The sequence below is a fragment of the Diaphorina citri genome, unplaced genomic scaffold, assembly GCF_000475195.1.
Source record: "Diaphorina citri unplaced genomic scaffold, Diaci psyllid genome assembly version 1.1 scaffold63, whole genome shotgun sequence".
Lineage (NCBI taxonomy): Eukaryota > Metazoa > Arthropoda > Insecta > Hemiptera > Psyllidae > Diaphorina > Diaphorina citri.
In genome coordinates, this window is record NW_007377500.1 from 323013 (window position 1) to 346965 (window position 23953).

Here is a 23953-nt window from a genome sequence, read left to right on the forward strand (position 1 = left end):
CATATAGGTACTGAAAGTTGTCCTGAGATCAGTATTCAACAGCAAATTCGGTACCACCACCGCACCGTATCCAAAAGAGGGAAGGGAATTGATAGTGAAGAAGAGAGGAGGATGAAAGAAGAAAAAAGAATAGAAGGGGAAAGGAGAGTGAGAAGATGAGGAGGAGAAGGAAGAAGAGGTAAGCAGGAAGAGGGAATGAAGGGGAGTGATTTTTTTTAAAGAGGTTTTACAGAGGGAACTGTAACTGCTATGGTCTTATCGTCCCGAAATCGAAGAGAGAAGGAAGACAGGATAGGAGGATTTATTCGTCATATTTAGCCGCCATCTTGTCCATCTGTAATACTAATAGCTTCTTAAATCGGCAAAATAACCACTTTTTTCAAGTCAGCATACCTGAAAACCTACAATTCAATATATTATTTCAATATAATTGGACAATTTTTAAGGATTTCCCTATTGTAGCAGCATATCCCAAAAACGGGATCAACCATTATGGGATAACGGTACATCCTAGAAGAAAAGTGTAAATGTATAAAATGTAAGAAAGGTTGGGTAGGATTGAGTATATGGACGTTTTTTAAAACGGTAAAAAATCCCGAATCACTGCATATTGGTGAAAACCAATTACAGCAATCGATACAGCACACCAAAAAACCTCACTATGCAAAAAATCACAATATTTGAACAGCTATATCCACCAAAAAACTTTAAACAAAAAGCACAGAAAAAGAGCGTGACCTCTCACGGAAAATTTTTGTGAATTCGGGTTACATTCAGTAAAAGAACATAGAATCATACAGCACAGGAGGTTTGAATAGGTTATCAATTATCCTCTCAACAACGACTCACACCTATGGCCGAGTGGTTGAGAGTACTAATCCTCAGCCCGGAGGTGCTGGGTTCAAATCCCGGGCAGGCTCGTAATTCAAAAACGGCACAATCCTTTTTGTGAGTTGTGAGGAGCACAGATTATAATTGTGTAGCATAACCCATTACATGGCCTCAAACCCACAGACCTCTGAGTTAGAAATCAAAATGGGTTTTAATTTACCTTGGAAAGAAAACAAGGAATTCGGGATTTCACCTTTTGACTTCAATTAGTATTTTGTGGGTTCTTACACTGTACCGCTACTAGTCGGGCCAATATGATTGAATTAAGATTTGAAGTATGAAGTACATAGGTACATACTGTAACTACATATGTACATACTAACATATTCTTGTTAGACTTAAGTATTTAGTTACAGTTACCTGGCCCTACTACTGCTACTTAGTTACTTAATATTTTACCTTTGTATCAAGGATCAGGCACGCATGTCTCAATTAGAAGTATTACTATTAGCATACCTACCTTGTTATTATCCGGATTGGCACCAATCCGGGCAATCTTGTGCTGCTGGGTTTTGTGGAGTTTGTCGCCGAATGGAGCGTAAAGCCCGTCACTTGAGACCTTATAATCCTCATATACATATACTGTAGTGTAGTGGTTATTTTAGATCTAGAGGTTGGTGGTTCGAGTGCAAGTCTAGTCATAAGATTTAAGTATGTGCATTAAATGGGGAACAATATGTGTGACGAGCATTTAATAATGCTCAACACAATTGGAATTCCTTTTTTGCAAACAGTAGTCGGGAAGAAATATTATGCTAATTTGAAATCCTCCCTATTTCAGCCACACCGACCCCGCACGACAGAGAGCGGCGGCGGGCGGCGACAGAAGCGCGTCCGGGCGCTTCACAACACGCGGGAGCGCCAACGTCAGCTCGCTTTTGAAAAACACTGATCCTGACTGAACATGGGAAAAGGTATAGAAGAAGAAAAGAAAAAAATGATGAAAAACCAACCACAGAGTTAAGTTGTTTTAGTCACAGTATAACAATACTTGTGACATCAAACCTATCATGCTACCAAGGTCACATTCACTTATTCTACACACACTTCAGTCATACCTACATTCTCTTGAACAGTTTTATTTGCAGTACTGAGAAAGATAAGATTGTGATGGCCTCACATAACGTACAATTGTACATTATTCCAATTGCATGAATGAATGGAGTTGATGTAGGTAGGTACATACTTGTGAATGTTTTTGTTCTTAATTGAATACTCTGTCTCTGTTTGTTGTAATAATGTAATTTGCACCTTTGCATCTTATGTTAGAAAGTTTTTTTGTTTGTAATAATAGGTACATCAGAACTTTTACAAAATGTGAATAGGATTAAAGTACAAAGCTCTTCTTAGAACAGAAACATGATGAAACAATCCCACATCATATACCTAAAAATAGAAGTGTAGTCTTTGAATACCTATTTTACATATTAGCATATACCCTACCTACCATCATTTTGTTTACATTTTTTTAAGAGGTTTTACAGAGGGAACTGTAACTGCTATGGTCTTATCGTCCCGAAATCGAAGAGAGAAGGAAGACAGGATAGGAAAAAGCCAGCCGTTCCGAGAACGAACATTATCCCATCAGGATAAAATCCGCCCCGGGCGGAAATCGAACCCGCGCATACAAGGCAGACGCACTACCAACTAAGCTAACCAGGCTGGCAAGTAAGAACCCGCGGCCTAGCACTTACAAGGCAGACGCACTACCAACTTAGCTAACTAGGCTGGCTGTTTACATTTTTGACCTTTACAAAAACTCTCTATTCAAAATGCCTTCTCTCTCTGAACAAAATGAAAATAATGTAATACTGTTGGTATTTTCATCTACCACTTGTAGGCAGTGTACCACTTCAAACACCCAAATAGGTACATACTTATATGTATTTGCACACCTATTATCTTATCATGGTTCTGACAACACATGTAAGGTATAGGTTACCAAAGGTCAGACTTTGTTCATCAATTTGTATTTTTGCTCATGTTTCTAGAAAATAACCAACCTCAGTGGTGCAGTTGTTAACGCGTTGGACTTTGGATCTGGAGGTTGGTGGTTCAAGTCCAAGTCATGTCATGAAATTTATCTAGGTGAAATAATCAGGGAACGATGTTTGTGACAAGCATTTAAATATGCTTAACACATTGTGTACGAAGCATAAAAACACGAATTAGCGCTAGGTACGGAGCCCTAATTTGGGTAATTTCTGATGTGATCCATTTAGAACAAAATGAAAATAATGTAATAATGTTGGTATTTTCATCTACTACTTACTTGTAGGCAGTGTACCACTTCAAACACCCAAATAGGTACTTATATGTATTTGCACACCTATTATCTTATCTTGGTTCTGACAACACATGTAAGGTATAGGTTACCAAAGGTCAGAATTTGTTCATCAATTTGTATTTTTGCTCATGTTTCTAGAAAATAAATTTTTCTCAGAGTACATAATTATCAGAATCAATCCCTTGATACTTCTTATTTGTAGAGGAGAAAAGGGATTGAGAAAAAGAAGAAGGGAGAGAGAGAGATTAGAAAGGAGAGGAAAGAGGGATGAGAAAATAGATCAGTTGCGCTTACTTGTGTGATGTTTCAAAGTCATAGAGCAGGAAAAATGAGGACCAACGGAATTTTACAGGAGAGGGAAGAAGGATGAGAAAATTGTACACTCTCTACAAATACGAAATGATATAATTGGAAGGGTCCATAGAGTAAAGAGGGGTGATCATTATTATTCTCATGTGAATAGAATGAGGTACCCTACTTATTTCAAATGGAGATTCTGGAAAAGACATACATATGTACTTATTAAAATGACATGACATTGTGATTATTCTTTTTTTTTTTTTTTTTTTTTCAAGATTTAGTTCAGCCAATTTTCTGTATAGCTCTGCTAAATTGTGTTAAGGTTCCAGGAAGGTTTATGATATTTAGAGATGTTAGTTTTATTTATTCCACATATAGACTCTGTGGATTTTTAGATCATTTGTGAAGGCTAAAGAGGGATGAGAAAATTGTACACTCCATACAAATACGAAATGATATAATTGGAAGGGTCCTTAGAGTAAAGAGGGGTGATCAAGTGATCATTATTATTCTCATGTGAATAGAATGAGGTACCCTACTTATTTCAAATTGAGATTCTGGAAAAGACATACATATGTACTTATTAAAATGACATGACATTGTGATTATTATTAAAAAGAATATGATACGAGAGTATGTACTTGGGGAGAATTTTTAATGAGCAACAAAATATGGTAACAAATGACCAGTGGCATCATTACCAGTGTAAAAAGATTATTGAAAAATGGAAATTGATTGCAAAAGAAGCACTTAGTAATGTTGTGCCATCCACAAAAGTTATGAAAAAGCTCTGCTTTACCACAAAGACTTTGCGATTTGATTGATTTTTGATCTTCTCAACTTTTTTAACCACTTAAAACCGGTTCTTTACCAATAATTGCCATTTATATAAATTTATAATTATACCACTATACTTAATCAACACTTTTCTCTCCCACAGGCATCACGCTACGCAAGGTAGAGCGCGTAGAGCAGAAGGAAGGCGAGCGGCAGAAAGCGCTGCATGACGTAGCATCCATTCTGGCGCGCCGAGTAGCGGTCGAATTCTCCGACTCTGACTCCGCCAGTGAGAGTGAATACGATAGCGACGGGTGGCAAGAACAGGAGACCAGTGCTTAGACCAGCGGCCCTAGCCCGCGGGGGAACACAAACCCCACGCCACTACATACCCCCTAGTCACTACTGATATTGATATGTGAGTTTTGTTGGTGTTAAAACAATCGTCGCCACTGGTTTTGACGGTATAGTCGTATTTCGTTATGCCTCTCTGTGCGCAAAGAGGCAGCACCGAGGTGATTTTTCACTCTTTGGGCGTAATGGAGCCACCACACTTGCCGCCACGGGCCACTTATGTATTTTCAATAGTTATCTTATCTGAAAGAGGGCATCTGCGTAAAATCTTGCTATTTCTTGATGAAAAAAGTACCAAAAATTAAAGAGTCTGTCTCCCATGACTCCCATGTTAAGGGAGATGTTTTAATACATGGGTTTCTGTGGGTAAAGACCGTGGAACATGATTTGGAAGTCAGATGAAAATTCATATCTCCTTGGCGAAAGTGCCACAGAGAGGAATAATAAAATACGGCTTATTTCCCTTTCGGAATTTTCCCTCTTCTAAAGCTCGTTTCCTATGGTTTAGTACGATCTTCAGAAGAGCAGAAATGAAGGAAAAGGAAAATGGTTTTTACTTTCCTTTTTCTATTACAGTTGAGTTTATTGTCTTGTCTCATGTTGACTTTATGTTGGTGGGGAAAAAACAACACCGCAAACCTCACCAACTAATCCAATGTAGATTTTATTAAGAGATGTCTGTCAAGCCTAGAAAAACGTTCAAAAATGTTTAGTTCCAACTCTTCCAATATGAGATGATTTTAAGAAGCCTAGAAAAACGTCAAAATATGGTTAAGTATATCCAACTGGAAAATTTCCTACAAGAAACTTGTCTGGAAATTGAAAATCGCTAGAATTCGAGTGCGTTTTTTACTGTCAGTGATATCAGGAATGGACTACTAGGTCATTTAGAAATTACTGCATTCCAACCAGGGCCCCAACCCTGTGTTGTATTGATAATTTAGTCATGTATAAAGATTAAAATCAGTGCTAGTAACTTTAAATACAAGAAATCATGTGACTTTGGTCCGTGCTTTTTTACTTTCTATTTTCCCCTGAAAATCGAAAATGAATCCTTGTACATTGCCCTTTTGGCCATCCATAGGGTTCAGAAAAACAGTTGCTTGGTTCAGAAAATTTCTCTGTCCACTTAAAGGGCAATTGCTCGAGTACCACCCTCTGGAAGAAATATGGACAAAGTGTTACTTTTCCTACCACTTTAAAAATAGCTTATTGAAAATGATCATTGTTCGTTGCTACCTATCAAATGCTGGGAATTGACTACCAGGGTCCTTTTCCTTGGAATTTGGTTGGTATCAAATGCAGGGGAAAATGATCATTGTAAATTTTTAAAAAACACTTTTGGTTAAACCGACTATAATATTGTGTCAAAAAAAAATGCAAAATATTTAAGTAATATTGTTAATTAATTATTTCAAAGTTTTCTAAGCCTAACTTTATTGTCTATTACCAATTTTACCCTAAAGGCCCGGGTTAGGTTCTATCCTTGGGCAAGAGGTGGATTTTCAGTCATTTTTCTTTTATCACATTACATGTAGGAGTATTGATTTTTTTTTTTAACAATTCGGCCAGGCACCTATTGCTATCATGCCACAGTTTAAACTTGGTTTCAAGGTTAATTAATCATTGGATTAAGCCATCTGATCAGCTATACACAAAAATTGATTTAATTTTCAAATTAAATAGCTCGATCGAGTTAGGCAAGCCACGTTAAGATTAGAAATTACTGATCTTATTGTTAGGCCCAATATTAACTAAGACTGAAAATCACACCTATAACCACCAAGTTTCAAATATTGGAAGCGCACATACTACATGTATCTTATTGCATTTATGTAAACATATGTCTATTTGCCTTCCCTCAAAATACCTTTCCAAAATACCAAAACCCTTAAAATAAGTAAATATTTTTATGAAAGAAGGATCTTTTTCCATTAGGTCTTCTAATGAAAAATAGCCCTTCTTTTAAAGACCTTGTCATTTGAAAATCTGACTACTATCAGTTTGTTCACACTGCCATGTTTCATTGGAAAAAAAAAGTAACATGGCAGTTTGAACAAGCTGTAAAAGTAGGTAGGTAGTAAATCTCTAAGTCTCCCTATCTTTCTTATATTATAAGAACAAGATCCATTCACAGTTCACATTTCATAGTTCACACACTGATCGCTCTATCTCGATAACCACAACACCTAGGTACATCAATATGGTTTTCCTCCAAGCTTAAATCAGTGGGTGGTTAATTTTGGAGTCAAGTCTACTTATATTATTATTGTGTTATTCCATGCGTTGTGCGAGCTCAAGACATTGTTTACTGATTTGTTGCATGCTTCTTTCATTCAATCTTAACCTTTATTGACATATCATACTGTTATAATGGAGCAACTTTTTCTAAGCTGACAGTCGAAATAAAGCACCACTTATAGTCTTATACCATGACCTGCCCTTGTTTCAAGATATTTTACCTCCTACGTTACCTACTTTTTACCATTGCTACCAATACCAAAGCTATGCAAAATCAAGTGGGACCCTTCAGGTGCTGTGAGGTAAAGGAGTAATTTTCTGATGAAATTCCTTTCTCATCTTGTCTCGAATAATATTACGTAAGGTCCAACTGTCAAAATGGAAAAGGGGAGTTAGAATAAAGCTTGATAGGACCTGCGCTGTTGTAAAGTTTTTCCCTTACATATTAAAAAAAAAAAAACTCTTATCATAAATACCTTGAAAAATTTTCCTTATACTTTATTATACCCTTACACCTTTTAAATCCCTAACTAAAAAGTCGCTGTTGTAAAGTTTTTCCCTTACATATTTAAAAAAAAAACTCTTATCATAAATACCTTGAAAAATTTTCCTTATACTTTATTATACCCTTACACCTTTTAAATCCCTAACTAAAAAGAACTTGGTATGTCAATAAATTTAGACCTGAATGGTTAGACAGCAGAAAGTATACAGGCTTATCTAGGTTTTTATCATGTAGATAGATTATTATAAATGTATTATTGTAACTGTATATTCCGTTTAGACGAGTAATTGTACATTTCCTTTCGACCTCTTTTTCTTACCTTTAAATACATGATTAATACAAATAAAAACCCCTATAATAAATAATATTATAAGCTGGTGGTTTTCTTATTTCTTACTTTTAACTCACTTTTTTGACTTTCCTTATCCCACCATAATAAGGAATCAAACTTTCTTGACTTGGCGGGGCGGAGCGCTACCGCGCTCCTTAATTTTATTTTTTATTCCATCTTTTTTTCCTATCTTTTTTGTGGGGAGGGGGGCTTACATTGGTCCCCTAACAGACGACAGCTAGAAAGCTTAATAGTAAATTTATTGTGAAAAGAAAATTCCAAGTGAATATCAAAAAGAAAAAAAAAACTAAAAGGTACCTACTTGCTTATTTGAACAATGGATTTGAAACGGAGACCTGCACCTGCCCAACAGTACCAAGTCCCCTCTCAAACAGGTAAGACTCTTACCAACCTCAGTGGTGTTACTGCTTAGCTCGGTGAACTTCGGATCTGGAGGTTGGTGGTTCGAGTCCAAGTCATGTCTTAAAAAATAAACAAAGTGTATTAAGCGGGGAACGACATTTGTGACAAGCAATTATGCTTGACACAAATAAAATTCCTTTTATTTTTTTACTCTTACTAAATTATTTTTTACTTTTGAAGAGCTTCCTTCACTGAATGGGTATCAATCACCCTATTCTTGCATAGCAGAGATTCCAGGTTCGATTTCCAGCAGAGTCAGTTTTTTTTACAGCTCTATGCTTGGAATATGGGGTTGTCTCAAAGAGAATATAAAAGGTATGACATACTTTGTTTGATCTTAATCTTACAAATGGAATTTCTCTGATTTAATTATTTTTTTACCGATGTTCAAACTAAAGTCCTCTCGGTGGTTAATCCAGTACCTCGGAAATTGTACAATTGGGAATTCCCAAAGAGATTATCCATTCATTCATTTGTAGCGTCTTCTATTCAGAAGGTTGCTGTATTTGTTCTACTTTGCGTTTCCACTCCTCTCGATTCTCTGCCATTCTTTTAACTTCTTCATGTGTCACCAATCCTGTCCATTCCTTCACGTCATCCATCCACGTTCTTCTTTGTCTTGCTCAAACTCCACCTAAGAGATGATTACTAACTGGCATGTTGTTTCTTCTCAGGGGTCGACTACTTCGCCGCCAAAGCCCAGTAACATAGACGTACGCAAACCCGTGTATGATCCTAGGAGTGATCTGCTCAAAGCTATACGAGACGGTAAGTGTCGCTAAGAGCAACCTCTGTGGCCGAGTGAGTATCACACTAGGCTTGCACGCCGGAGGTCCCGGGTCGATTCCCGGCGAGGTCGAAGTTTTTTCGGCTCTGTGCTTGGAGTTCGGGGTGCACTCACCTGCGTGAGGATAATCGAGTAGTGACCAGTGGCGTCACCAATCCTGTCCATTCCTTTACGTCATCCATCCACGTTCTTCTTTGTTTTCCTCTTGCTCAAACTCCACCTAAGAGATGATTACTAACTTGCATGTTGTTTCTTCCCAGGGGTCCACTACTTCGCCGCCAAAGCCCAGTAACATAGATGTACGCAAACCCGTGTATGATCCTAGGAGTGATCTGCTCAAAGCTATACGAGACGGTAAGTGTCGCTAAGAGCAACCTCTGTGGCCGAATGTAGGTATAATCAGTGATCACAGATCACCCACGTAGGTAGGAATTCCACGTAGCAATAAGTATTGAAAAAATGATTCCACTTTTTTTTTCCTTTGAACTATTTAATTCCGGGAAACTTTCAATATCTAATTTCTAATTTTAGGATGGGGCTTACCCAGTCCAGTCGGATCAGCTCACGAGGTTAATTTTGGATCGAGTGTGATATCAGGCAAAATTCGCCCTGAAATAATAATCGATCAGCTTGGTTAGCTTGGAGGGTAGCCCGTATACATTGTAAGCGCTAGGTTGCGGGTTCGATTCCCGCCCGAGGCGGATTTTATCCTAAACAGAAGGTTCGTTCTCGGAACGGCTGGATTTCTGCTACCCTGTCTTCGTTCTCTTGTTGCTGTCGGAACAATAAGACCTTGGCAGTTAGAGTTCCCTCTATCAACCCTCAAAAAGGTACTTAAAGTAAGATTGACGGATTTTAACTGAAAAAAAATACAGGGTGGGCGTATTTTCAGGTGATGTCGATCGTCATCTGCCGATCATGGTGTAGGTATAGCTCGATCTTCGAATTATCTCAATCCCCAGATAATCCGAATTAGTACGCCCCAGCCTTTAGCATATTCGCATTGCTCGGGACTATAGTTGGCCTTGAAAATGGCACACAAATGCCGGGGAAGGAGGGGTAGTACGAGATAAACTATTTTGACTGTCCACTGTCAAGGATTCCCGTGTTCCTGTTAGCGTGGCTTGCATATGGCGTAGCTCTTAGCATCTACGTACTTATCGCTTATCACTAGCATTCTCTCTCAAGATGACCCTTGCCCGCACAATTTCCTAATCAAAAGCCTGTCTAGTGTGCTTGTTGTGTGGTAAACAATCGGTGAGAGTCGGTGTACGATGGCATTTTTCAAATCGATCTTCCCCAAAGGATTTCGGAGGAAACACGAAAGTAAGAAACTGAAAGGAGCTGTAGACTCTGTAGAGGTACTTCGAAAATAATAATAAATATAGTAAAATGACAATGAAGGTGGAAAAATAGTAAAACACTGACGTGCTTTATTTTTAGTTGTATTTTATATTTCATCATAAATCAAGTAGGTACACTGAAGTGTAAACTGAATACAAAAGACATTATTATACCAGCTACCAGCAATCTTAATAAGATAAATTTCTCTTTCATTTCATACTGAAAGTTTCTTTTCTATTTGTACTTTGAATAAAATATGGCAGGACACAAGGAGAAACGAAATCCATAAATTTCTCATTAAAAATTAGTATTATCAAAATATGATTTTTGTTTATAATATGTGCCTATTAATACACGAACCTATTCTAAGCAATTTTATACCCATTTTATTCCGGTAGTACAAATTTCGTCCGACAAGTAGGAGGTATCTGTTCTTAAATAAGTGAGATCTACATGGCAAGCAAGCACATTGCCAGAGTTCGTCTTTTATTTTTGCCACCAAAATAATCCCTCCTATTCTATTTTTTATTGTTCAGAGCTAGAAAGTCGAAGCCTTTGCCATGATGAAGAAGAGCATGAGTTTCAAGTACGATATCTGGGAGAGAGACCCATCTCAGAGTCTAATAGTAAAAAGTCTACAGCACAGGCTGTCAGTCACCTCGTACAAACGGTAAGTACGTAAGTAGCTAAAGCCAGAACAACGATCTGAGTTTAAACTTAGATAAGGTTAACTCTGAGATTTCTTAGAAGCTTTCATAATATTATCAGCTTAGGAAAAGATCTCTACTATGTAAAAAATTGTTATTTAAATAAATAAATAATAATAAAAAAAAAGCTATCTGATTGGTTGATTTCATACTTTTTAATCAAATATCTTGCTGAGTTCAAGAGTTAAACTTAAACCAAAATTAACATCAGATTGTGCTACTCTGGCTATTAGTAAGTCAAATGTTCATAAGTAAGCAAACACCCATCTGAACATTAGGAGGTCATTAATAATGACAGTTACAGTTCTCTCTATCAAACTTTTTTTTTATTATTATTTTTAACTTCACTGTGTAGCAGCCAAGATTTTTGGCGACCCTTCATTGGGAGACAAGCTACCCACCGCGTCACAACTTCACCCAGCCTGAAAAGTCCACAGGGAAGAGGTGTGTCAGCCTAGAAAAAATCTAGCATAACGCTGATCCGGTGAAGACGAATACCGACCCAGTTGGAACGGACTAAGCCAAAGAAAGAATTGCCTAATTAACCTATTGTCTATTTACTGCTTTTATTTTCAGGCCAGAGAAATCGCCACCACAATGAACAAAATATTCCAGACCCTTCTAGTAAGCATGAAAATCAATGGAAGCTTCTGACAAGACTGCCCAGTACATACTTGGAATTGAGGAGCTGGGTGCAAAAAGGGCAATAAATGAAAATCATCAAACTCAGATATTTCACTTTAAAGTTTTCAATTTTTCATCAAAATCCTTGAAAAGTATGTTTACAAAAAACGCTGTAACTCATCGAAAAACAAGTTATCACTGCAGTTCAAACGCTGGAATATAGAGCGCACCACGGCCTATTCAAAAAACTGTTTTACGCAAAAAGGGCAAAAAAATTCATATTTCCCTTTTTGCACCCAGCTCTTCAATTAATTTCAAGACAGAAGAGGAGGAGGAGGAGGAGGATAAGTGCGCGGCCAAAATGGCGACCATAGACCATTGACCCTTCCCGAGATTATCGACCTTCGCCGAGATCATTTCCAAGACTCGGGGAGGGTCTCCCCGAGACTATCGACCATCGCACTAAGGTGTCCAAAACAAAGCCTGGAACCATCTGCTTATTTAGATACGGTCGACCATCGACCCTTCCCGAGACTATCGACCTTCGCCGATACCATTTCCGAGACTATCGACCATCGCACTAAGGTGTCCATAACAAAGCTTGGAACCATCTGCTTATTTGCTTATTTAGATACGGTCGACCATCGACCATCGCACCAGGGTGTCCACAACGAAGCCTTAAAACCTCCTGCTTATTTAGATACGCTTGAAAAGGTTGAGGTTAGAATGTTCTCAAAAATTTATACAAATGAACCATCGGCTCTGTGCTTGGAGTTCGGGGTGCACTCAGCCTCGTGAGGACACCTGAGTAGCTACTTTAATCAAGTAGCGACCAGTGGCGGCATTACAAGTCAAAGAGACGAGCGATGATAAATAAGATGATTGAGTAAATGAAAGACTTGTAATACTGACATACCCACAAAGTTGTGAAGAGGCTCGCTTCACCACAAATAATTCATGATTAAATACTTAGAAAGTTCTAAATTTCACTAAGGAAATTCACTTTTTTCGACGGCATTAGTCCTCAACTCACCGACCACAAAGTTATTAAGAGGCTATTGCTTCACCACAAAATTTGTGGTGAAGCAGCAATTATTTAATAATTCATGATTAAATACTTAGAAAGTTCTAAATTTCACTAAGGAAATTCACTTTTTTCGACGGCATTAGTCCTCAACTCACCGACAACATTGTAATGTTGATCGTAGTCACATCCCCGATGGTCAGATTCTTGTTGGCCTTCAGCTTGTTCTTCTCTTCTTCGCGTAGAGCGAGGAATTTGTTCATGATGTAGTTTACCTTCTCAGCGGCAGTGTTTTCGTGTAGGAGAGAGCCATGACCCGGTGTGCCAGGGCAGTGGATCTTCATTTCTGAAACATTTGGCAACACGGGACATTGAGATTTCGAATCCCAGCGTGGGGGAAGGCTCCTTCTTTAGTCAATAATGAAGTTTGGAAAAAAACTTTGCTTTATTTAACTTTTACCGGCAAATTCAATTAAGGAGAAGAAAAAAATCCGAGTTTTTGAAACGCTATTTTTTTTCAAATTCAAAAAACCAACGAGCCCAAATATTTCAAAATAAAAATGTTGTTTTCATTTTACCGTCGAAAAACAAGGTAATTTGAAGAAAACAGCGTGAAACGTAAACTAAATTAACGTTCAACGTAACTCTCAAATGGGGGCGTATGTGAAGAAACTTGTTTTCGTTAGATAACGTTGAAGAGTAAACCCTTTCACCCCTAAAGGGACAATACGTCCCACAGGAACATGATTTTTAAAGTGGGATATATCATCCCAGGCCTGTCGAAAAAATTGCGTTCTCAGTGTTTTTCAAATGTTTCTCTTGTGATTTTGGACGTCAGTAAAATTCACTTGGCTAACTTGTCTGGTTTTGTCTCCAGGTCGATTTTGGTTCATTAGTCCTAGGAGGACATAAAACTTTGTAGAGTCCTCATTTGAGTACAGCCCAAATAATAATGCCTGCATATTTCTGGACATGGTCTTCACTTGACTGGTGTGAAATGTGTATGATATAGTACTTGACACATACCTCCAACTCAACAAAATTAATAATGCCTGATCAGGAAAATTGAAAAATTCTTCCTAAAATAAGTGAAAGGGTTAAACTAGCGAGACGCTAATTTTGGCTGCAAAAAACTCTATAATAATGTTCACATGACTTACGCCAAATGGTGCGTTCTCCATTGAACAGAGCGAATACTTCAGTAGGACTTGCAATGCCTTCGTCCAGGGCACATCCTAACTAGCGAGACGCTAATTTTGGCTGCAAAAAACTCTCTAATAACCTTCCCCATTACACATGACTTACGCCAAATGGTGCGTTCTCCATTGAACAGAGCGAATACTTCAGTAGGACTTGCAATGCCTTCGTCCAGGGCACATCCTACGTTCATCTTCTTGAACGCATCTGTCGTTACGAATAAGCTCATCCCTTGAGAGCCTCCGATCTCTTCATCTGAAAACAAATGGCAAATCAAACCATGAATATTTGTGGTAAAGCAGAGAGCTTCTTCACAACTTTGGTGGGTATCACACACTATCACAGCATTACTAAGTGCCTCCTTTACTCTTAATGTTCATCTACTCGTATCATCATTTTACACTGGTAATGTCGCTACTGGTCGCTACTCGATTAAAGTAGCTACTCAATTGTCCTCACGAGGCTGAGTGCACCCCCGAACTCCAAGCACAGAGCTGAAACTTATATTATAAAACCATATTACAAAGTTGTTTGAGGCTTCCAAACTTAATGGTAATGGGGTTCTACTTTCTAACCGCAACAACCCCATTCAAAAGTCGTTTCCTTATGTACTTTGTACTATTTAAAAGATAATATTTTATTTAAACCTCACTGTTCAAAACACAGTGACGTACTTCGGAAAATTCAGTTTTGATGAAAATGGGTACCGTCAGTGGGGGGTTTCTTTATATTTTCTGTAGAATTTACTTTCCTCCTTATTCCGGCTGAGATTTTTTTTTTTTTTTTAATTAGGCACTTTAACCTTTACATAGGTCCTTATCTTAAATGTAAGTTTCAAGTTATTTTTTAAGTTTACTTACCATACAATTATACATACACCCGTTTGTATTCGAGGCTCTGACCTTCAAAGCGTCAGAGTATTACACAGTCGATGCTTCTGACCATCAAAGCTTGAAGACTGGTTGAAAATGCCGTCATCTGATTCGTTGATTTTGAATTTTAAATGTTCAAGTTCAGCCAATCAGATTTGAGGATTAACGAGTCTTTTGGTTCTGAGAAGTGATTATTAGGACTTTTGTTATGTATTCAAAATAGTATGTCAAACTGTTCAGACAATTTAAGAAGCACAGCTATATTGATTCGGATGACTAAACATCTTTGAGTTTGAGCGTATTTTTCGCAAAATGGTTATTGGAACGAACAAAAACAATTGCCTAACATTTTTGAGCGTCTTTTTAGGGCATTTACAAATGTTTCCCTGGCTGTCGGAAAGGACGATTTTTACTAAAAACCATCTAGGTATTATTTGATAACTTGTGAATGTACGATTAGTATTATAAATACTATGTAATATTTTATAAATATTATGTAATATTAATTAATATTATGTTATTACTAGTTATAATCCACCATATCTTTGGACGTGGTTTACGCTGCGTCCGTGGGTACCGTTTAAAACTATCGAAAGACTCCTAATATATTTCCTAGTAAATGTAAACTTTATTACTGGGAAGTTAGCCAAACACCCCTCGGTTTGGATGTGTGGTTAACTTGTCAGTGAAGTTCCTTTTGCACGTTGAAAAAAAAATAAAAATTACCTAACATTTTTTCTTTTTCGAGTATTCAAAAATACTAGAAAGTCATGTAAAAATAATAAAGAATCGTTGGAAAACATTAGATTTTTTTCTTTCTGTTGTTGACCATGTGAAGTTTTGGCTGGCAATGGTAGATCCTAAACTTCATAAGTTTTTTTTTTTTTTTTTTTTTTTTTTTAAGAAAAACATCTGAAAATGTCGGGACACACCACCGCAGCACCGTCGTGATGCGGTGATTTAAGTTCCGACCCGTTCAAATGCCTTGTTTTTCTCTCTCGACCGTACATCGGCGCGGACTCGGTGGTGCGGTTATGTGTACCCCGCCCTAATTGTGCCTCTCCCTCAATCTGTTGTTTCTTGAGTTACCTACCCAATTTGCGGATTTCGACTTTTAGATAATTACCGAATTGCTAACTTTTTGGTCAAATTTTCATAGTTCAGTTCCTGATACCCGAAAATTTATTTTTGACCGTTTTTCATCCTAATTTTCTATACTGGGTACCTAAAGCTTCCGCAATTTGGTAATTTCATTAAATGTCGTCGTCCGCAAATTTTGGTAGTTTTTATTATTATTATTTTTAAGTTAACAATTTGAAGTCTAATTCTGTCCATACTAATTTTCCTTCACGATTGGTTTCATTCCTGTCATACCTTATAGTTACCCAGACCTCCTCCTAGAATCTAATACCCCGGTTAAATAATAATCACCTAGGACGGAAATCAGAGCGTGAAAACAACTCAGAGAGAGATTCACTTGCTGAACTTGCGACCAGTGGATTGTCAGTCACCTACTCGAGCGGTCGGGAACTGTATGGGGAATTCTGCTCACGTAGCTGCAAGGTAAGTGTTGAATTTTTTGGCCAATCAGGCCAATCAAATAGGAAAAGGGTCTTTAAGTCCAGAAAAAATGGTAGTCTATTCCATTTTTCGGTCAATAAAAAAAAAAAAAATGTATAAACAGAAAGAGCTCCAAGTTTAGAAAATAATAGAACTGAAAAGTCCCTTTACTCCAGCAGTAGACTAGTACTATTATTGTGGTCAAATTCTCAAATTATATGGCGGATAAAATTCCATACCTCCTATTTACTATCAGATAGACCTGAGTGGATTACCTAATGTCGTAGCCGACAGCATAAAAAGTATATTTTTTTTTCTTTTAAAGAAAAGAAAAATGTACTTCGGCACTGCTTTCGCATTACTTCAAAGGAAAAAGGTATAACTAATTAACATTTTATCGTATTACCTTTGCAAAATCATTTACTCGGAGTATAATCAGACCAGCAGTAGACTAGTACTATTATTGTGGTCAAATTCTCAAATTATATGGCAGATAAAATTCCATGCCTCCTATTTACTATCAGGTAGACCTGAGTGGCTGGCCTAATGTCGTAGCCGACAGCATAAAAAGTATATATATATATGTATTTTTTTTTTTCTTTTAAAGAAAAGAAAAATGTACTTCGGCACTGCTTCGCATTACTTCAAAGGAAAAAGGTATAACTAATTAACATTTTATCGTATTACCTTTGCAAAATCATTTACTCGGAGTATAATCAGAGACATGAGAGCATTCTTTTGGAGTCTGTCTGAATTTTGGACTGTGAAGATGTTGATTGTTTAGGTCGTGTGAATGAGCTTCGTTGTAATCACGTCATTGGCCATTTGTTGGTGAATTAGAACACGTTTTATCAGCGAGTTCATATATTGCAATGGCTTTTTCCTTCCTAAGGATTCATCTGTTACCGATAAATAATTTATCTCATGGTTAGTTTAAGGTTAGTGGTTGGTCCGATTATCTTATTTTTAGTTTAAGGCTAGCGGTTTGGACAGCTTCTGTGGTTTGATGTTATATCCGGAGGTTGTGGGTTCAAATCTTTGTCGAAAAAATTTCTGACGGAATTTTTTATTGACCGGAAGTGTATGCTGATAAAATATATTCCTTTACTGTTCGGGTGCGGTTGCAAATTTCATTGGAAATTATAAAAGGATAGTGAACACACTTTGATAAGAAGAAGGAAAAGTAACACCTTTCCTCCCGCCTTTGGGATTAATTTTCCTTACACATATGTAACTCCTTGAAAATGCTTTGAATCAGTTATTAACCTCATGGTCTTATTTCTACCTGGGTTTTTGTGACCCATGGTACCGAACCAGACGGATTTAATTGTAAAAAAAAGACTAACCAAGCATCAAATTTAATTAGTTTGGTCATGTGTGAATTGATCAATTCAATTAAGTCTCGGGTTGCTCTCCGATGTCAAGAGCCTTATCACTTTGATTGCGTTAAAAACAAACACACACGAAAACATTCTTTTGTGACCCATGGTACCGAACCAGACGGATTTAATTGTAAAAAAAAAGACTAACCAATCATCAAATTTAATTAGTTTGGTCATGTGTGAATTCATCAATTCAATTAAGTCTCGGGTTGCTCTCCGATGTCAAGAGCCTTATCACTTTGATTGCGTTAAAAACAAACACACACGAAAACATTTCGACTATATCCTGACTCAATAAAAAACTCTATCAATCAGTTTAGAAGAAAATGTGCAAAGGTTACTTCACGTGCTAAGTTCGTAACAATACAAACAAAACCTTTACAAAGAAATCAAGTTCATGTTGAGTTTTTTGAACAAGGAAACTTCTGTTTCAAATATATTGAACTTCGTAAACATTATGTGAACTTGTTTTCTTCAATGAGGTGTCTGACGTGAAATTTTCGAGTTTTTTTTTGTGATTGACGTGAGTAAAGTGTTCGGTTGTGTTGACGGTGCTATGGCTGGATTGAGCTGTTCGTGTAAACGGGTTCTAACGTCCGTTCCCATTGGATTATCCACAACGGAATCTTTACTTGGGTTCGTATATCTGCTATTTTACTTGAGTTGTGTTTAGCAATGGATTAGTTCAAGATACACAACTTGCAAGTACAGTAGAACCCTTGCCAGCCTAGTTAGCTTAGTGCGTCTGCCTTGTAAGCGCTAGGCCGCGGGTTCGATTCTCATTATTCTAAAGTCCTCATTTTATAGGTGTATTTTACTTCCGAAACTGAGACGATTTCCTCATGAAGAACTGGTGCATGCGTGCTATCACCACGTCGCGCCTGGCCTGATTCGCTCCTGGCATGTCCGATCTTTAAAGCCCTTCTTACATTGGAAGCGTTGTCGCCTGCAAGACCAAACCTGTGAAATTGATAGAGAGTATAGGGGGTCGGTCACTTTTTCAATGCACCGGCGCAATCTGAACATGGCGGGTGCATAAGTTCTATTTCATATTGCATAACCAAACCCACGATGAAAATGATAAAGACCTTCTGTAGACTCTATATCAATTTCACAGGTTTGGTTGTGGAGGCGACTATTAAAAGTGGCGCGCCTACGCTTCTACTCGTCAGCCTGAATGAGTTCGCGCAATTTATTTCAAATTTCGCGGCACATACTAACTAGAAATCTATCTACAATATCAACACAGAATCTAGATACAAAGATAACTTTAGTAATGCGCAACGCAGATATTTCCTTTCCATGTGTTCTCGCAGTCACGTGAGTCATGATGTAATCACAACTTCATTACGATCATGCATAGTATGGCCACTCTGTTCCAGCTGTGATAATGTGAAGTTGAAATCTTTCGTTCTGTGTTCCATTTTCGTTCTTAATGTCAATTCTCACCAGGTCGGCTCCTGTATTTTCCTCGTACTTTTCGCGCAGGTAATTTCTGTCTTGGTTTTTAAAATCCTGCCTCGGTGGTGTAAGCGCTCGTCTGGTGAACAGGAGGGCTCGGGTTCAATCCCAGCCGAGGCATGGATTTTCATCTTATTTATTCGAGACTTTGACCACATAACAATAGAGCTCGTCGATCCACGGCCGGTCGACTATGTGTGGACACACCTTAAGGGTTAAGTGATGGAGAACTACTCTGGCGTTAACCTCGCCTAGTGGTTACCTTCCACTCGAAAGTCTTATTGGAATTTTGAGTGGAAAGTAACTACTGGGCACAAACCCGTGCCCTCCTGTTTATCAGGCGAGCACCTTGACCACTACACCACCTCTAGGTGGTGTAATGGTCAGTTGTTTACATCCTTTGAATGTCAGACCTGCTTGTCTACAAAGTCCTTTGTTATAACTACTCGCTTGCATAGTTATCTCTTTATTTATTAGGTACTCTGTTGGCTAGACATAGACACTCTTAAATTCCCATGAGCTGTCTGGTGAAACCCTCCACTTTTTTTAATAAGCAAACAACAGAAGGGAAAATTTTAACGTTAGCTGTGACGTAGGACGTACTACTGTGTTACGTCACACCTTAGATGCTCGAATGATGCCAGGTAACCTGTTATTGGTTATGAATTTGGCATGTAAGCCTTTCACTGACGAGGATTTCTAGGACTAAACTTGGCCTGTAACAGTGCTTTATGCGCCTAGAATGCCTAGATGAAGGTCTCGTATAAAGCGGACCATGGGAAAAATCTTCTCACTGTTCTCATTCATTAGTATTTTTATTGACATTTGTATAACAACGTATAACGTATGAAAGATGCCTGGCGAAACCGCCCAACATATGCTCATAGATGCTCACCAATAACCCAGCCAGCCTTTGAGTAATTGTGATACATTTCTGATTGCCATTTTGATCTAACGAGCTTCGACTGATTGATGAATGGATTTAGTAGATCGTAAAGCCTCCGTCTAGGGAACTCTAACAAGTAGGTTCATTGGTTTTATTATTATCAATCTTAATAATAGGTACATCCGTACATCGTTCAATTTCTATCTCAGACAATGTATTCACAGTGTTTGTTGATTCAAGGTTGAACACAGTTGAAAGTACACCTCTATTTTATCGACATCCCTCATTTTATTCAGAATGGAATACCTACCTACTGCTAATAATACTCTCTAGAATCTACACTATATCTAATAACTGAAAGCTAATGTATGAGTGAATGACTAAAGTCTAAACTTGGTCGTAATTTTGATTTAAAAAGTACCTGCCGTTAGCTCCCTCATTTTTATGCTGCTCCCAAGAATGCTGAACTCCTACTAATGTACTAACATCTTCCTATCTATTCCCAAGGCCAGCACTCATTCCGCAGTTAACCAAATTCAAATTTCTAGGTTTACACCAAATTACATCAAATTCAAAATTTCAGTAGTCATATTCTTCCGTTGCGTCAGAATCAAGCAATTCTCAGCTCACATCACACTTACGTCACGTCATGGTCTTTGCGAATTCATTGACTTTGTGAACCTCGACAGTTTTGGTATGCCATTCAATCTGGGATGTGGAATTTTTAGTGTTTTCCTGTTTCTCGTAAAAAGAGAAACGTGCTATAAACAAATAAACACTGATATGATGTCTTACACAATGTTATGTCTAGTAAAGTATTGGATCGGAGATACTGGAGTAAGGTTTGGGGAATCGTTAGCCCGGAATATTTCAATTGAGATGGGTTCAGAAATACTCTGAAGGGGTATTGTAGAAAGACTGCCAAGACAACATTCCGGAAAGCGTGAATTAGCTTCCTTTGTTGTCTTGAAATGTTGACTGATAAGTGGGGACATGGAACAGGGTCCCAAATTTGGTCGTTTTCAATTGATCTAATTATGTCCCATCTCGTCTCAGAGATCTAGAAGTCGGAAGATTTTTCCGCCACACAAATTCCGGCGGCGGTCTGAAGATTTTTCCGCCACAGTCGGAAGATTTTTCCGCCACACCAATTCCGGCGGCGGTCTGACTTATCTAGGTCTGTCCGTAGAAAATGGCCAGAGCTCGGAGCCTTAGTGGCCGGCCAAACACAGTTTACGAACTGCTGTTCCTTTAACAATATAATATCATGCGATGTTTTTGCGTTGACACTTGTCTGATTATTTCGCATACTTCCAATTGTATATGCGTAAATATGAGGAGCGAACATAAAATATTTGTATATTTGAACTTCTTTATTCATTTTGAGTATTCAAAGTCACGTATCGTCTTTTTATGGCTGGGGCCTCAACTGAGTTAAAATTCGGTTAGCAATCTGATTGGGTTGATTTCAAAAATTCTAAACCGCGTTTAAATTCCGACTGGGGCTCTCGAGGACTTTGGTATCCGGCTAAATCCATCAGAGATAAAGCCTTACCATCTCCGCTAGGGAAAAGCTTAATGGCTATACTTTAGAGAACACCTACCTGCTTCCTGTAGCAAAGGCTCAAGTAGAGGTTTAACCGGCCACCTGGTAAGTGGAAGCGTGGAACACCAAGGGTTTGAGTCGAAATCAAGGCATAGAATCCTATCTCACGAACACAGGAAATGTGTATTTTATTTAAAGGTGTTGGCGCACAAGGCCAAAGCTTTTGAACTATTGATGTTATGTCTTTGATAAGTACTAATCTCATTGCATGCTCTTCTGGTGATGGGGAGATCTTCTCGTAAAGGTCCATTAGACCTTGATGTACTGGCAGAATATCAGCATTGTCAAAAAGTTCCTCACAGTTGTCTAGAAGTTCTTTATTTCTTGTGTCATTTGTGTTGCACAAGGCCAAAGCTTTTGAACTATGGATGTTATGTCTTTGATAAGCACTAATCTCATTGCATGCTCTTCTGGTGATGGGGAGATTTTCTCGTAAAGGTCCATCAGACCTTGATGTACTGGCAGAATATCAGCATTGTCAAAAAGTTCCTCACAGTTGTCTAGAAGTTCTTTATTTCTTGTGTCATTTGTGTTTGTTGGTGTGCTATTACTAAAAGCATTACCATTATTGAACTGCTGTAGGAGTGACTGAAAGTTAAGCACTTGGCGCACCACTTGGTATGGTTGTTGATTGTTTCGTTTCCTTCTCTTATTGAAAGGATTTCCATCTGTCATATCTCTATCCCTCATGACTCGGAGCATTACCGTTATTGAACTGCTGTAGGAGTGACTGAAAGTTAAGCACTTGTCGCACCACTTGGTATGGTTGTTGATTGTTTCGTTTCCTTCTCTTATTGAAAGGATTTCCATCTGTCATATCTCTATCCCTCATGACTCGTGTCTCTCTGTAATACCTTTTCCTATTGGAATTTGGCATTTTGGTAAGATCAAGAAATATAGTGTTTGTATTTGTAGTTTTTCTTACTCAAGAACAATTTGAGCACTACCTGAGGGCAATTTTAGTTCTTATCAACGTCTAAATCAAGCCATTTTATAGGATAAAAAAAAATAAATAAGCAAATCAAAGTCCAACAGCACTGCACTTCACTCTTTTTTCACATTGTAAAAAAATTTCAAAATTTGAAATTTCGCGGGTACGATTTGTTGTCATAGAAAAGGAACCGTTCACACGATCCAACTGTCGGTTCTCGATTGCACTGTGGACTGAGACGAGAGAAATTGACGCTTCGTTTAGAAGAAGGGCCGAAGTAGATTAAAATTTCATAGCGGGAAAAAAAGAAAAAGAAGGAAAAAAAAAAAAAAAACATGTTCGCCTTTCGCCAGTCTAGTTGCCAGCCTAGTTAGCTTAGTGCGTCTGACTATTTTACTCAAGTTATGTTTAGCAATGGATAAGTTCAAGATACACAACTTGCAAGTACAGTGGAACCCTTGCCAGCCTAGTTAGCTTAGTGCGTCTGCCTTGTAAGCGCTAGGCCGCGGGTTCGATTCCCGCCCGGGGCGGATTTTATCCTGATGGGACACCAAGGGTTTGAGTCGAAATCAAGGCATAGAATCCTATCTCACGAACACAGGAAATGTGTATTTTATTTAAAGGTGTTGGAAAGTTCGACGTGCTAATTATTCAGCTCTAAATTTCGGGACGATAAGACCTTAGCAGTTATAATCGATTTTCGAGGAAAAAATCCACTTTTCGACTAAAAAATAAATAAAAAGTTCGGATTTTCGAGTTCATATAACCGAGGTTCTTAAAATCGGGGTTCTACTGTATCCATTCTTAAACATAACAAAGTAAATAAATTAATTAATAGTTCATATATCTTGTTTCTAAAGTCCTCATTTTATAGGTGGCCAGTCTAGTTAGCTTGGTTGGTAGCGCGTCTGCCTTGTAAGCGCTAGGGTGCGGGTTCGATTTCCGCCCGTGGCGGATTTTATCCTGATGGGATAATGTTCGTTTTCGGAACGGCTGGCTTTTTCCTCTTATGTCTTCGTTCTTCAATTTTAGGACGATAAGACCTTAGCAGTTACAGTTCCCTCTGTCAAACATTTTTTTTTCTATAATTTCCAACTCATTCCCTCTTTCTCCAGGCAAAGCATGACAAGGAGAAAAGCAAGAAGGTGACCCTGGTGATCAACACAAGCGCTATCCGAATCAACGAAACCTCCTCCTACTGCCTGATAGACATACCCCTGGGTCACGTGTCCTATTGTTCTGCGGACGCCAAGTTTAGCGATGTATTCGCGTTCGTGTCTGTCAGTGCCACTGGAGATCTCAAGTGTTTGGCGTTCCTATGCGAGTCCAAAAAACAGGTTGAGTGTTTGTGTTGATAGGAATTTAAATTTTAACTTGCCAGCCTGGTTAGCTTGGTTGGTAGCGCGTCTGTCTTGTAAGCGCTAGGCCGCGGTTTCGATTCCCGCCTTTGGCGGATTTTATCC

At 38.2% G+C, this 23953-nt stretch overlaps 3 protein-coding genes and 1 long non-coding RNA gene across 6 annotated transcripts in view; 2 read left to right on the plus strand and 2 right to left on the minus strand.

Moving 5' to 3' along the window:
- Positions 1-6878: 6878 nt before the first annotated feature.
- LOC113471496 lies at positions 6879-7722 on the minus strand. Its single transcript, XR_003394175.1, has 2 exons — positions 7486-7722; positions 6879-7365 (listed from the first exon to the last, which is right to left on the minus strand). It is a non-coding gene; the product is annotated as an uncharacterized LOC113471496 (long non-coding RNA).
- Positions 7723-10064: 2342 nt separating this feature from the next.
- LOC113471473 (low density lipoprotein receptor adapter protein 1-A-like) lies at positions 10065-23862 on the plus strand. Its single transcript, XM_026830651.1, has 3 exons — positions 10065-10222; positions 10777-10910; positions 23606-23862. Exons 1-3 carry the CDS (start codon positions 10171-10173, stop codon positions 23843-23845), a joined length of 426 nt encoding a protein of 141 aa, XP_026686452.1. The 5' UTR covers positions 10065-10170; the 3' UTR covers positions 23846-23862.
- Positions 12743-14074, minus strand: LOC103519101 (aminoacylase-1-like). Its single transcript, XM_008484185.2, has 2 exons — positions 13901-14074; positions 12743-12941 (listed from the first exon to the last, which is right to left on the minus strand). The coding sequence occupies exons 1-2, from the start codon at positions 14019-14021 to the stop codon at positions 12745-12747; spliced, it is 318 nt and encodes a 105-aa protein (XP_008482407.1). The 5' UTR covers positions 14022-14074; the 3' UTR covers positions 12743-12744.
- The window catches only part of LOC103519110 (NADP-dependent malic enzyme-like), a 68452-nt gene continuing 60580 nt past the window's right edge, over positions 16082-23953 (plus strand). The window contains exon 1 of one of the 3 annotated variants that reach the window (XM_026830639.1): positions 16082-16227. In XM_026830639.1, the coding sequence (XP_026686440.1) occupies positions 16199-16227 (29 nt within the window). In that variant the 5' untranslated portion in view covers positions 16082-16198. Of the gene's footprint in view, positions 16228-18096; positions 18243-18955; positions 19095-23953 lie in introns of those variants that run through there. The other 2 variants (XM_026830631.1, XM_026830636.1) reach the window with 2 other exon arrangements.

Excerpts from the sequence above, each read along its gene's own strand:
- LOC113471473 (XM_026830651.1), top strand. The coding sequence starts at position 10,171 with ATGGCATTTTTCAAATCGATCTTCCCCAAAGGATTTCGGAGGAAACAC. Across the intron at positions 10,223-10,776 it reads ATTTCGGAGGAAACACGAAA|AGCTAGAAAGTCGAAGCCTT; the intron begins GTAAGAAACTGA and ends TTTATTGTTCAG. Across the intron at positions 10,911-23,605 it reads TCAGTCACCTCGTACAAACG|GCAAAGCATGACAAGGAGAA; the intron begins GTAAGTACGTAA and ends CTCTTTCTCCAG.
- LOC103519101 (XM_008484185.2), bottom strand. The coding sequence starts at position 14,021 with ATGAGCTTATTCGTAACGACAGATGCGTTCAAGAAGATGAACGTAGGA. Across the intron at positions 12,942-13,900 it reads TGGAGAACGCACCATTTGGC|AAATGAAGATCCACTGCCCT; the intron begins GTAAGTCATGTG and ends CAAATGTTTCAG.